This window comes from Corvus hawaiiensis, chromosome 11, assembly GCF_020740725.1.
Source record: "Corvus hawaiiensis isolate bCorHaw1 chromosome 11, bCorHaw1.pri.cur, whole genome shotgun sequence".
NCBI classification, from domain to species: Eukaryota; Metazoa; Chordata; class Aves; order Passeriformes; family Corvidae; genus Corvus; species Corvus hawaiiensis.
The window spans coordinates 16,874,140-16,889,804 of NC_063223.1; the positions used below are offsets into that span (position 1 = coordinate 16,874,140).

Sequence of the window (15,665 nt, forward strand, 5' to 3'; positions counted from 1 at the left end):
TCAGATGAACATGGTAATTCTGTGCAGCTGTGCTCTGGAGGGACAACAGCACCTGCAATGTTTTCAGGATGGAACAAGGCTGATCACTGATACACCAGTGATGGGTCCTGAATAGCATCTCAAGAGACAATGACTGATGCCCCTGTCTCTGACACACCATTGAGGTGGTACAGATGTGTTTTCAAAAGCAGAAATAACAGAACTGTAGGAGTCCCTCACCCTCAGTGAGAAAAGACACCTAGACAGGTTGTTTAGATATATGCTTTAAGAGACTTGAAAGGCACCTCGCACCAAAACATTTGAAAGTTAAACATGTAAATATTTTGAGAAGACTGCTTTTAACAAATGCCAAATAGATTTTAAATCAACTTTCCACATCTACAGCATGCATAAAAGAGTAACACTATTTTAGATATATGTCTTATATTAAGAAATCCGTGTATAATTCAAGACTCCAGTCATGATTTTCAGAAAAACATTCAAATGCTTATAAATACTGGAACTACAAAAAGATCATTTTCTCTGTACCTAAACTCAGTCCAAAATCATTTTAAGGTATGGTCCAACCTACATATAGCTGCAGTTTAAGCTTAGTTTAAGAAGTGCAAGCACAATACCCTTATTTAAAAAATATCATTGTCACCTACACTATTTCCAGTCAGTAAAATACCCAGTGGTCCCTCTTTTGAGGCATCTTAGAGTGATACCAGGAATTGGAAGACACTGGCAAGCTTTGCTTCACAGACTTTAGAACAATGATGTATATTTATGTATATTGCTATATAAACTCACTAGAACTGGAAAAAAGCACAAACGTTAATTCTAAATACTTAGGTTTTCAGAGCTTCACAATCCTGGAAGCCTATGACTCTAAAAACATTCATGTCAACCATTAGATTTATAGGTAAAGAGCATGTTTTTACTATCTGCTTATTTTAGAGCAAAGAAAACTACAAAGAGTAAAAAACCTCAGAGATACACTGTCACTTTAACATAAAAATAAACTGAGGTTAGTAGGAACAGAATACAATCACAGAACTACTTACAAAAGGAAACAAGCATGCAGAAAAATAGCTGAATAACCTACACTATAGCAGTGGACATAAGAGACATAGTAGTCAAGCCTTGATTGTCCAGAGTTATCCATCCTGGCAGAGCCCAGCTCCCAGCGCTGAATGCGCTGCGCTGCAGCTGCACAAAAGCTCTGAGCTCTCAGCCAGCCCAGGCTGCCTTCGAGCTGAGCCCTTCTGTGAACACCACATGAACATGGGAGCACAATTAAATGGAACTTGAGCAACAAATTAACCCCTCAGCTGATGCCTACCAGAGAGTTTGGCTTTTTCCCTTTTCTATTACTGTTTACTGCAGGGTTAATAAGACTTGTAACATTTGCAGAGAGAAAAAAGCATAATTGGTTTAATCTGAAACATGTTTCCAAAATCAGGTTCAGCTCTATAAATCAGTGCTTTTGTGTACCTGGCATGTGAAAGAAAATATCCTTTAATTTTTGTTTGTGTGTACTAACAAAGAGAGCTACACATAAATAAGTATGAAATACAGATGCATTCCATAGTTTACAGTAAGTATTTTCCATAGGAAAAATTGTGTGTAATTAGTTCATTCCCTCTTTGTGCTAGATGAAAGTAATTAAAATTGTTCATGCTTCACTTAACATCTGTTTTACTAGCAATGTGACCACTGTTTGGCTCAATACAAGTTTCCATCATTACACAAAGACAACTCCTTCTGACCCAGAAAATGTATTGGTTGTCACTGCAAGTATCAGTCAATAGCACAAGAAAGGCAGTGGAAGCCCTCTTTTCTGGTGGCCTCAGGGCATGTATAACACCACAAAAATGACCTAAACATCTGACTCAAACTGGTCACCCATTTCATTTCATTTCATTTCCTCTTGTTCTCTTACCTTCATAAGGGGGTGAATTCCCCCGGGGCTGCAGAAGACAAATTGTGGGGTTCCAAGTGATGTTGTTATTGCAGCTCTAAAGATGCTTTTGGTGACAGTATGGAAGTTTAGACAAACTGCTGTTGGTTATCGTTTGAAGTGTCCTTTTCTGAGTGAGGGGGAATTTGGAATTTCATGGCAGAAAGACTTCCTTGGCTTAACAGCCTGAGCAGAAAATCAGTCCCCTGAGATGCTCTTCACTTTCTAAGCTGCTTCCTCCTCTCTGACACGTACCCAAACAGCAGCCTGGGTTAGGCTAACAGCAAATGCTACACCCTTGAGGAAAACCTGAGCTCTACAGAATAAAAAAAACCCTGAATGAAGTTACTGTGGAGTAAGAAGAGGAATTCCTGCCTGCTGCATGCTCTGGCACACACGAAGCAAATCTAGTTTAGCAGGGAGCTCTGCTCTAGTTTTCTAACTCAACCCAAACTTCCATTGTTTCTTCTTCTGTACCAAACACATCTCAAATCCAGTGTCAGAAGAAGCTGCTTCCTTTATTGCAGTTGGGTGGAGGTTCTGGCCCGTAAACATGAGGGGGCTGCCAGGGACATTCATGTGACACAGTTCACAAGTTTTGGTTTCATATTACCAAACAAAACTCAGGCAAAGGATGCAAGTTTCAGTTCAATGTGTTAAAATGCCTAAGTCTTAATGACAAAAAACCCTATTCTGTATATTCTAGTGTTCATTCACCCTGAAAACAAATGCTCTCTGTGTGTCTCTCTGAAGATAACATCTTCTAAGAACAGTATTTTTACACATGTTCCTTGGTCAGTCTGCCTTCCTGAGTCCACAGACTGAATCTTTACCTAAGCAATGTGGTTTCCAAGGGAAGATTTATTCCCACACTTGGTGAAACAGAACTTATTAACACAACTACTGTAGACCACCAGAAAGCCTCACTGGACTTTCCTGAGCTCACAGAATTTTACTCTCTGTAATGCAATTCTCTTCAGCTAACTAAAGACAGTGTGGATGGTTCCCTGTCTTTCATACTACACTTTTTCTGGAAGTGCTTTTCTTGCTGAAAACATTACTTTATATGACCTTGAATTCTAGTTGTGGTATTGTGGAGATTTTCCTTAGCAGTTTCTAAAAACTTTTTTATTTTGTATGTAAAAGTTCTTAAATTATTCCACATCTTTTCTGCCTATGTTAACATAAGTCATTCCCATCAATGAGACAACAGCATAAGAAGTACATGTTTTTAAAAGTTTTAGGTAAAAGCAAGGCATTCAACTTAATATCCTAGATTATAACTAAAGGACTAGTTTAAAAAAAAAAAAGGTAAGTGTAATTCCCTTGGAAAAACTGGGCCTTAGGCCATTTGACAGCTACAGGGTCTCCCTTCAATATCTTCAAAATACTGAATGAAATTATTGTAAAAAAACCCAGCCTTCAAAACCCCAACAAAATACCACGTAAGCGTGAGGAATGAGGAATAAGAGGGCAAAGAAGTGATCTATGCTAAAAAAAGGCTGTTGCAGTCTCATAAAACAAGGAAAATTGCAACATCCATTAATTTTTTCTCAATAGTTGTCCTTAGAATTAAAACACAGTAAATAAAAACACATTCTGTGACAAGGAGCCTTCTGTCTCACAGGGGCTGTTTACTCTCTGAAGGCAGGAAAGTGTGACATGGCCAGCTGTAAGAATCAGCAGGATTATAAAACTGTAACTCACCTTATGCTTCACTCAAAGGTTAGGAAAGGACTTTAAATCTTGATAGCAGGTTGTTTTCTTCCTCTCTCGCAAAAAAAAAGGAGATAAGGAAAGCCAGGCTAAATAATGCAGGAACTGCAGGGTTTATTAGATCCTTAGGAACCATGTTCTTCACTAATTAACTAGTTCATTCACCCCAGGAGAAAGCCACAGATATCAGCAGAAGTACAGGAGCATTTATGGCTCATATGGCTTTTGACACAAATTGGAACAGGTGACCTTGCTTTTATCTGCTGGTTTGCCTAAGGACTTTGCAGCATGACAACTGTTCTGCAGTGGGGTGAGATGCAAACTAGAATATGAAAATACTGTTGCTCTCGTTCTTTACAAATAGAAGAATCAGATAGCTGGAAAGATCTTATTAGCCTGGTAAAAGTACTTTCCTCATCTTATCTAAAGCTCTAAGCAAGCAATTCCTAGTATAGAAAGGTTCTGAATGACAGAGCTCAAAAAATTGCAGCCAGATGTAGTTCAGTTTCTGCTGCTCTCATGTCCAGCAGTTCAGAAAGCAGGGGCTGTTTGCAGTGGTATTACCTTGACTACCAGATGCTGTAAAATCTTATCTAGTTAGAGAAACTTAATAGAAAACTGCTGCTGAAGTAACATGCCCACTCTGATTATAGGAAGCTTCTAATCTCAAAAAGAAAATTCTCAAAACAATAGAAAAGGTAAACACAGCCAAAAATAAAGGTCCTGTATTTACTGTCAGATTTCAGTGTCAGGAACTCAGGTGTAGCTGAGGATAATTTTTCCCTCCAGAGAGAAGGCTGAAAAATTCTTTTTCTGTTGTGTATCATCTCTTCCACTCATGTCTTCATAACAAAGTCAGGTGCTGCAATATTGAATGTGCTGCATGTTTGATTAATTAATGCTGGGGCAGCTCTGCTATACTGACATAACAGTCACCACAGCTTCCCTGAAAAACTGGATGACTGAGTGATACTGCACATTTCTGCTTTTCTTAGTATATTGCTTACCAGAGAGATATGCAAACATTAGTTCACCTAGAGTGTTTAAGGGAATAAACGGAAAAACAGCTACTGACTCTCCAAGAAATAATATTTTCATAGGTACAAGCTTTTCACAGACCATCCAACAAAATTTCTATAGTTGAGACACAGGCTGGATCATATACTCATAATTTATGCTACCAGAAATGGTTGATAAGAACAAAGGCTTTTGAAAACATTGAAATTTTACAAGCATTTAAGCTTTGGACAAAGCATGGAATAGCAGGCTGAAAATGGAGACACCTGATTTTCATACTTTATAAGGCCAAAAAGATTCTCTGTGATCATTTATACTAAATTCCATATAAAATATCCCACAGGACTATTCTCAGGGTCATTGACCAGAAGAAATCAGTTCCTTGTTGAAGCAGAACATCTCTTTTAGAAAGATATCCAGCTCTGTTTTAAAGCTGTCTCCTCATATAATTAATTATTCTAACTAACAAAGCACTGTGACTTTGAATTTGATGTGCTGTCGCTTCCAGTTTAAAATTATATTATTCACTTATATACTGGACTGGGACTTTTTTCCAACCACAGGTTTTACGTCTCTTTGAAACAGTATTTCCATTTTATTTGAAAAATCAAGTTGGGTTTCTACTGATCTGTTAGAAAGACAAAAGCAGAAAAGAGGAAAATGGGGAAAAAGAAAGCAAAAATCTTCCCATCTACTGGCCTGGCTCATATTAATACCAGGGGAGCATTGTTGTAATCAGACAAAAAGTTCCATGTCTCAAATCCCATAGGCCTTTGCAGATTTCTAGCAGAGATTCATGGTCATTTTTTAAGCTGTTTTGAATTGAAAAATATTTGCCTAAGGAGAGAGGAAGAGCTGAGTCTTTCCAGTTCCATGTTGCCCTCCGTCTTTGTCACTGAACAGGAAGCAGAGTCGGATAATAAACAACAGAGAAAGCTCACATTTGACAACTCAGTGGTTTTCTCTACATTGTTATGTGTGCAGCTTCAAAAACACAAGAGGAAACCTGCAATACTGAGGCTCAAAACTAGCTTAGCCCTCCTTATGCTCAAATGATTCTGCAATAAAGAAGTCTGAAAAGTCCTTCCTAAAAATCCAACATCTTTCACTTCCCTCTCAACTGTTTGCAGCCTTTTTATCAGTTTCATTACCAATAATTTTCTCTTCCTTTGTGTATGCAAATACAATTCACACAACCCTGGCAAGCCATGGGGGCACAAATAAATAGCAAGAATTGTGGTGAATCTTTCCCTGCTTGTTGCATCTCTTATGTTTGTGGTGATTCAGAACACAATGGGAGTCAGAGCTGCCAGCAAAGACATTCTTAGGGAACGGGAATGAAACAAATTACCCACTTAACACGGCAAAGATAATTCTGTTAAACTGAAGTACAAACCAACAGGATTTTAACACACAGTATCTCAATCAAGTTAACACAATTCTCCTCTTTCAGAAAGGGATTTTCACAACATATTCCTAAATTTTGGCACCAGAATAAAAAAACTATCAGAAACAGATATAGTTTGTAGCAAACTGCTAATCATTAACTGAAATCCACAAAGTCCCAATCCAATAAAAATGGTGCAGTGTAGGATGGCTGGAATTATTTGAGAACAGCTTTCCATTTGCCTGTTTCAAAGTTCATTCTACAAAGAGTACCAGTGGAAAGAAGTTGTCAGAATTTGCTCTTTAGATCATGTGTACTCTATGGACTGGTGGCTGCAGGCCTGTTGAGAGACAGAAGGCCAAATATATTGTCCTGGTTTCCATGTGATAGCTTGTTTTAAGAGACAGACAGAAGTGTGTGACATTAATGCCATATGTTAATATTACTTCCTATGAAAGAAATTGATGGATGCAGAATTCGGAATTTGCAAATATCAAAACAACAGGAAGATATTTCATGATAGCATAAGTGGAAAAGAAAAAGAACAATGAGAATTAAGAAAAATGATACTGTATAAAAACCTCTTTACTATGAGGCAATGCACAGTAGGAAGTTCCCTGAGAACTGGCTTGTAGCATTGTAGGAACAAAAGAAATTGAACAGTTAAAGGAAAACAAAGAACATAAATGATAGCTCAGAGCTTTATTTATCCAACACCCAATCAGCAGCTTTAGACTGATTTATCAGCTAGACCTGCTAAGAAATTTTATAACCATTGCTCCTGTTTGGGTAATCCATAGAGAATAAGTTTTTGCACTTACCTTGTTAGAGACAGAATAGCAGGATTAGGTTTTATTTTGCTGATGAATATGGGCCAAAAGTGTCCCAGCTAAACAAAATCCTGGCAGCATTGCACAATCATCAATATTCATCTACCTGCTATTTCAAGTAAGCTCACAAAATGGTTAGTTAAAAACATTAAAAAAATCACCTGCAGAGCAATCGTGGTGTTCTTCGCAGGATATTTCCCCACCAGTCCTTGTTCTTTGCGTTTCTTGAATTTCCTAAAGTAGTCCTGTATCAGGAAGGTGGCATAGAACTTCCCCACGGTTACCTCATCATCTAAATGAACAGACCAGACAGATCTCTCCCAAGTCAGCACATTTATCAAGAGCCTGTACACTCACATCTGATTTGGGGGGGAAAATGTGATGGGTGCAACAAGTACTATGCTTCCAGCTTACAACAGCGGGGCCTGCAACAGGCTCAAAAGCAATGTTTCCGCAAGCAGGTTTGGTTCAGTCAGTTAAGTGAACTCATCCTAATAAAATACAGTACTGTACCAAGACTCATGTGCTTCTAAATAAGTTTCTACCAAAACCATAAACATGTTTGTATATACATAGAAGCTGAAGTACTGGCTTTAGTTACTTGGAGTAAATAGATTAAATAAAATCTACTATGACTCACATACAGTGATGTTCACAAGAGTGACTCTGCCTACATCTCTTTTTTTGTCATTGCTGAACCAAATTTGCTTGCCAGTGTATTATGTCAGTTCTGTAATGCTGAAAATAACCTCCATCAGGGAATTCAGTACAATTCAAACAGTAGGCAAACAGCCAGGGCAGTGAAATGTAGCATTTTTACAGAGTCACTGTTGAGAACAAAATCCAGCTTTGAAAGTTTCCAAAGGCAGGTGCCTTGCAAGGACACCAAAATCACCTGGTTCACAGCAGGTTAAGAGTTAATGTGCCTGTTTATGAGTCCATTGAATCATTCAGCTAAGTTTGATCTCTTGGTGATTAATGCTTGCCAGAAAACTAGGAATAGTTTTCTATCCAAAAACATTGCTTTTGTTGTCACACGCTTTTTTTCCCTATTTATCTGACACGAAGTTCCATTTCCCTTCCTGCTGTACTGTCCAATCTCCCCGTGGTTTTCAGCATCCAGAGGTAGATATTTGCAACAGGATTTCTGGCTCCTGCTGTCCATAAAGAGGGACTGATGTGGTTCAGGCATCAACTGTTAGTCTGTACAGTCGTGACTCGACTGAACATGAAAATCTAACATGCCCAGACACATTTTAACACACCTCTGATAGAAATTATGGGCTTTTTTAAACATTTGATTAAAACAGACTGTCCATGCATCTTCATTTTATCAATAATATATGCCAATGTATCTCACTAAGGATAGTATTTGTAGTAGTGTTTTTACCTGTAATTACTGGTTTTTCTAATTTAAATTGATTTTCTTCTTTTAGTGACTTGCTCTCATCAAAAAGGGTAGGGAATCCAATCCATGGGCAATACTTTTTAAAATCCATTTTTGCCTCTCTGATAGAATTTATCTCAAAATGAAATCCCTACCACACCAAATCAGCTCCTCTCATTATAATGTCTGAAATGGGCTGTATGCATGTGAGAAAGTATGACAGGCTTTAACTACAGTCAAAATGCACCCAGAATCTTCTCCCAGCAGTTTGTCTTTAAAGATAACAAAACAAAAATAATTATAATAATTGCTTCAAAAGATACTGGTTGGGAGACCAGTCTGTTGCAGGAAATAACTTAGCATATTAAAGAGCCTGCTCTGCCAAACTCTGACAATTCCTCAAGGGTCAGAGTCCCCTCAGTTCCTGCTAGGAAAGACAGAAGTAGCAGAAAATATCAGGAACAGCTCACAAGAAAAGCTCACCAGTCTATGGATTCCATCTCAGCAATAAAAGGCTTTTTAGTTGACTCCACAAATTTCATTAATAAACCTTTTGTGAACATTTGCTTTGATGGTCACCTGTAATCTTCCTTTGCAGCTCTTCAGGAGACTAATGGTGCATTGTATCAGGATGAGATCTCTTATACAACATGTGATGTAAATTGCCTTCCCTAGTTTAGATAAATCCACTGATCTGCAACATAGCTCTGGTTTCACTCCCCAGATAAGCCTTTCCCCATCCTTCATACACTATTTCATTTCAAGTATTTGAACAGAACTTTTAAGGAAGTGGGTTAGCAAAGGGCTCCCAGAAAGAACAAGCACATAGAAGTGACAGACTTGATATAACAAACACCGCTATGGGTTGCACTCAGAGCATGTCTCACGTCGGGCTATGACAATGCACCACCACTGACTGTGCCTGAGATGACAACACCTGTGAAATACCAGGATGCAGAAATGAAGGGCCCTTATTGATCACTTTGGACATGCAGCAATTGTTTATAAACATATCAGACAAATGCAGTGCCAGTTCACTGAACTGTGCACACCGAAGTCTGGCTGTGTCGGCACGGTGCTTGTGTCAGTCACAGGCACAGTCAGTCCTATGGCAGACGAGCACACAGGAACTGATGCCTGGCCAAGGGGAGCCATCCTTGACTCTGCTTTCTGAATTACACACATATAGGCAGATATAGACAGGTGTAGGAAGGCAGCTAAGCATAACTGACCACAGAACAGACAAATTGCTAATTACAATTAGTGATGGCAAAAGGAATCATTTCAAAAGGAAGCTGTTGGAAGAGGGCAAAAAGTACTAGGCAGGATTAAATGGATTTACAGGTGGAGACTGGGAAGTTTAGAGAATACAGGTGAGTTCTTAGTGAGTTTTATGTACTTCTCTTACTCTTTAGTCTTATCAACAGATCAGGCATTTGACTGACATTCTATGTTTTTGCAAAGCAGTTTCACCCTTCTGTACTGAAAATGTGTTGCTAACTATGAAAAGTCTCACTGAGTTATAGTAAAAAGTTATTTAATCAGTACCAAGAATTAACTGTTTATTTCTAGTGCATTTATTTATAATTCAAGGGGGGGAAAAAAAACCTGCTGTACTGATTATTTTCATTCTGCTCTGCAAATAAGTGTTCTTGAGAACATGACTCACAAAGGACCTAACATTCAGTAATATAAGCACAAGTAATACTGGTGCAAACTACTATAAACTGGACCTCTCAATAATTTTAAGTGCAAGTGATTTTAACATATTGAATTTGAATGCTTTGTTGATTTATATTGAAGAGAATTTTCCATCTCCTAGGAAATTGTTATTATCAGCAGTTATTATTAACTGGTGTTAATCCATAGACAATTTTCCATTGAATATTAAACATCAAAACTAATTTCTACTGTACACTAAGCTATTTTACACTCCTATGGCATATGAATGTAAAATAGCTGTATTGGCCTTTTTTTTTAGGTGGTTTGCAATATTTTCAATTTTCAGATAAATCGTAACAAGGTCCACAGAGGAACAAAGTAAACTGGAATTGAAAATTCACAAATCTGCAGGACTTCCCAACACATTCCTATTTATACTGGGTTGCAGAAGCCATTCTGTCTCCTATCAATTGAGCACATCCAGGTTTTCAGCCTTCTAGCTACACTGAAGAGCTACATTTGCAGAATAAACATTAGCAATGAATTTCAGTATAGCTGAAAATAAATACACAGCTTATACTCAGCAATGAAATGAAGCTGAAGTTAAGAGTGAATTACTATGTGAGATTAGTTCTAGGAATGTAATCTGTACAGGTTCATTGTCAGATTGATTTAGGCAGGCAGAGCTCGCTATTCTGAAGCATGCTTCTTGATTTCAATAAAAATGTAGGGGAATAAAGTTGGCAAGAGGCAACACTAATTCCATGCCACCACCCTAAAACAGAATTGCTTCAGAATATTCGGAAAGACTCATAGTTGAAAGGAACAGAGGCTGCAGAAAAAGCTCAAGCACATAGTTACAACAATAACAAAGCGATTCATCTATGCCATGCAAGCACTTAGGTGTAAGGCTAAAAACAACAGAGTAGAACACAAAAGTTGTTTTAAATGTGCAGTATCAGCTCCCCTTTGGAGAGTCAATTTAGCCAGATTTTTGGCTTCATCCCCACTATTATCCAGCAGCCACTACACCAACAGCAAGTGGCTCCTCCAGCCACAGAGATGCTGCTCCACGGAGTGCAGGCAGTGTTCCTCCTCCTGGCACTGAGCATCCCCTTCCAGGGCCATCCCTTCCAGGCCCAGCATCCCCCTCCACGGGGCAGGGGCTGGAGTCTGAGCAGTCTTGGGAGCTGCCATAGCACTGTGAAGTGCAATAAACTACAAGGAACACCAGGGGATTACAATGGAGCTGAGGATTGGATGTCTGGGTAAATATACCCTGGGCGTGGGTGACAGTGAGACAGATCCTGCACCTTTAAAACTTGAAAAAGCAAGTATAAAACAGTCACCTAAACCTACACTACAGCGTAATAATAAAAATGTATATATTGAAAAAGGCTAAATATATATATCTATCAGAATATATATATTTACAAAGAGAGATATTGACGTGTCATTTTACGGCACGTAGGAACAGTTAATAAAAGTGCCTTGTAGTTCTCACAAATGTTTGGTGTCATTAGAACTCAGATATCTCCTTAGATGGGCCACATTCATATCTCAGTCTTATAGGCATAAATCTGAACCATTTCCATCATCTGTGGAATGGCTCTGTTTTAAACTAGCATAGCTGAGATCATCTAGCTTCTTGCTTTATTAATTTAGCAAAAAAAAAAAAATTTAAGCTGGCAATTAATTTTTTTTTCTCCCCAAAGTGTTCAACATATACAAGCAAATAAGCTATAATGTAGCATAGTACAAAACATGTTGTTTTGCTCAATGCATTGAAATCAAGCTAGTTTATTTTGCTGAATGATTTGAAACCAAGACTATATTTAGGTCTAATAAGGATCTTTTTCAAGCAAGAAAATAGTCATAGCATTTTCCTCTCTTTCTGAACTAAGTCTCGCTTATCAGTCCTATATGTATTATCTACTGCAATAGGATATAATTGTCTCAATATTTATTTTGCTATTGTTTGTTGTCCTTAAATGACATTATAATTGCAAAATTTAGCAGTTTTATTCCTTTGGTTCCTAACAATCTAGAAAGACCAACATGCACGGAGAACAGCACACGGCAGAGTTTATCGGACTGACCGCCAGCGGGAGGGACAACTTGGTCAAGTAATTTCATGCTTGTTTTCTTCCATATTTTCTTTATGACTGCTCTGAGTTCTTCATTGGCTTGCTCTAGGTTACCTGTGGCAAGGAAATGGGAAACAGAGGATGGTTCAACCAGGTGCAATGAACAATCCTTTGGATATTAATTAGCTGTATACAATTACAGACTGTGATAGAGATCCTTTGGGGTGAGCCCGGGCTATGTGATGTAGCAGACAATGGCACAACTAAAGAGAAAAAAAGGGAATAAGACATCAAATTCCTGGTGCTTTCAAATCCAGCTCTGGAGCACTGCAGACATCAAATGTGACTTCTAGACCTTGGCCTCACTCTGTCGCTCCTTCTGCTTAAACTGTCCAGAAAGTGACAACTTGCTCTTTACAAGCCACTTCTTCCTTGATCCAAAGCTGAGCCTTTATTTACTTAATCACTGTAATTTCTCAGCTGTACAGGCTTGAAAGTTCAAACAACTGAGTACTGAGCAATTTTTGATCTCTTGCAGTGCTCACCTAAACCACAATAATGCCTGAGGGGCCTTAATCTAAGTTTGTTATTGCCAGTGGAACCCAAATTCTCCTGAGAACAGCAGAAGAAATGGAACCAAAAGCAGTAAAAGATGGCAAAAAAATTTGAAAAACGTGTAAAAATAGAAAGAAAATCCTTTGAAACATTCCACTATCTTTAAAAACCTTTCTCTCTTTAATACAAATGACAGAAATCCATTCAACCCAGTCAGAACTGGCCTTGACCAGATTGGGAATGTTGCTTTCAAGTGTGCAAAAGCTGCAGTTGCACCACTGAGCTAAAAGGTAGTGAGGAAGGAGCACCTTGATTGGGCAGGAAGGGGAGTTCATTCATTTCTTGAAGTAGAACTCCTGCTATGCCACTGCTGCACATTTTTATCTGACCAGATGAAAACACAGAATAATTTCTGACGTATCTTTGCCTCTGGCCTCACTTTCCCTTTCCTTTCATTTTCTAGCAAATCATTCCTAGCAACAGTGAATACAATCCATGATCCAAAACCAGATCCAGCAAGACCAAGGCAGCCCTACTCATGTCCAACAAAAGAAATAAATTGTAACTTTTCCTTATTGTGCTTTGTGACAAGTGCAGTAAAGGCTTTACAGTGAAGAACCTTACCTTCTGTTTTTATCTTTAGAGCAGTCCTAACCAAAGCAAATAAAGTAGCATTGAACATGACGGTTCCATCACTGTTTAGTGGCATATTCATGGCTACTAACCTCTGAAAATGAGAAAAGGAAAACAAATTTTGATGCTGCTTGCTTTGAAAAAACCTTTCTTTGAAAAAAAATTTGTAATGTTAATTTTGAAAAGTGGACGTATCCAAATAGTATTAGTGAGAGGAACATAAATTATGTAAGCTCTTCAAAACTAAGTTGAGTCTTCCATCCTAGCTGTGTATAATATGCAGCCAATATTTTTGATATTAATCACATGCATGCTTATTCAAAAGTTAAAATGTACAGTAGTTTTCTTGAGCTATTTATTGAGCTAACTTTCAAACACTGAAGTTCTTGACTGTGAGTCACGCTGTGCCACTACTAAGGACAAAAGCATCTCTTTCAGGGCATGGCCTCCAGCTGTAGTCATGTCCCAGCTTTCCCAGGGGTTCCTCATGCTCCATAAAGAGCACCAGGTCTTAATTGTCTGAGCCCATTTACTCCTCAGGAAACTCTTCAGTGATGTTGTGAGTCTCTTATGCCAGCTACACTGAACTCCTGTGAAAGGGGCTTTTCTCTTTGGGCCAGTCCATCCCTGCATCAGTGTTCTCCTTTTAGAGCAGCATTGCTGTGACCCTGTCTGCCAAAAGAATACAATTTCACCTATCAAAATCTTTTCCTAATGTCTGACTTGGATTTTCTTGTATTCTAGTTTAAAAGCATTACTCAATGAATAATTGATGCTAGCATATAGACAGAGGTTTGCTTTAAGTGTGCCTTGAGACATTCCATTCCAACCCAATGGTTCACACATCAACTTTACCTATTTATAAAACAGATATACAAGAAATCTAAAGTACAGTACTGTTGTAACAATCCTTTAATTAACAGGTCTGATCTTATTCCCAATGAAATTGCTAAAATCACAATATCCGTAATTCTGAAGTCCTCAAATAATGTAATAATCATTCATCTCCTTTGTGTTGTTTTTCAACTTTTACATTAAAATGCCATTAATCCTTGTCAAAATTAAACATTTTGCCTGACAGATTCTATATAATTTTAAATTCCCACTTATTTTCTGTTTTCTTACTCACTTCATATTGTATTACACACTATTATTCACTCCAGCTTTATCATCTTGCAGTTGGAGAGAAAATCAGGTGAAACCCACCTTGCAGGCCACTCGATGAGGGCATAACTTGCCAAAACCAAGAGGTGGCTGAATCCGTCTCAGCAACGTCACCACATCGAGGTGTTTTATCCTTCCCCTAGAACCAACACACATCAGTTACCAAACATCCACTCCCAAAAAATACACCCTGTTCTGCTTGTATTGTTCTCACTAAATAAATTATACCAGAGAAATGATCTAACTTACTTTGCTTCAGGGTCATATTCTGACCATATTCTTTTGAATTCATCCAAATGATGGGGGCCCAGAATGGACCAGTCACGTGTCAAATAATCAAAATTATCCATAATGACAGCCACAAATAAGTTTATAATCTAAAAAAAAACCAAACAAGTAATTAGGAAGAATCCACCTCGATTATTTTGATTTTTTAAAATTCAACAGGTAGTAGGTTAAGAACTCGAACAAGTAGATCAATGATTTTTGGCAAATATCGTCAAATAGCACAGAAAATATTTGCATTTAACTGCCTAACTGGAAGTCCATCAAATCATGACACAGTTCTGTTTTAGAGTACTCAATGTTCTGACATTGGCTGCAACACGGTTTTGTTTCTCTTCCTCGGTTTGCCAGATCCCACTATATGAAACTGAAGAATGGGTGCAATATACATATTATGGCCCAGTGTGTATCTCAGAAAACTGTTTCTGTAGCAATAGGATTCAATTTCATGACAATACATTTTGTTAGCACAGAAGGTGATACAGAGCAGCAGAACATATGTTTACATCAGTTCACAGAATTTTGGTGGACCACTCTCCTTTTGCAAGGAAACGATTACTGTGAATAAAACAAATCAATCAGCTTATACCAGACACCTGCAATGAGGAAAAACATATTTCAACAATTATTTTCGAGCAAATAATCCATTCTGACACAGGTTAGGGTGAAAGGTTATGTTCACTTCTCATGTGCCTCACATGAAGACGCTTGTAGAGACACAAATCCAAATTCTAAGTTTAAACAAAACAAACAGCATTACTAATAAGTCAAGGGAATTGCAGCTCTATTATTAATGAATATTTAATGGCACCATTGAGAAATGCACAAAATAACAGCTATCAAAATACTAATTCAGCTTTGAAATGTGCAGCCAACCACCCTGCACACATGTGCAGTCAGGAGAAAATCTCACACGTGAGAATTTAGAATCATAGAATAGTTTGGGTTGGTAAGGACCTCTAAAGGTCATCTACACCAATTCCCTGCAATAAGCAAGGAC

General features: G+C 38.1%; 1 protein-coding gene across 16 annotated transcripts in view; it reads right to left on the reverse strand.

Annotated features, from left to right (window-relative positions):
• CACNA1D (calcium voltage-gated channel subunit alpha1 D) overlaps positions 1-15,665 on the reverse strand; it is a 172,003-nt gene that overhangs the window by 15,167 nt on the left and 141,171 nt on the right. For all 16 annotated transcript variants that reach the window (XM_048315149.1, XM_048315152.1, XM_048315146.1 and 13 more), the window contains 5 exons: positions 14,630-14,757; positions 14,423-14,519; positions 13,208-13,310; positions 12,041-12,142; positions 7,054-7,184 (listed from right to left, as the gene is read on the reverse strand). In XM_048315149.1, coding sequence (XP_048171106.1) covers positions 7,054-7,184; positions 12,041-12,142; positions 13,208-13,310; positions 14,423-14,519; positions 14,630-14,757 — 561 coding nt within the window. The remainder of the gene's footprint in view (positions 1-7,053; positions 7,185-12,040; positions 12,143-13,207; positions 13,311-14,422; positions 14,520-14,629; positions 14,758-15,665) is intronic.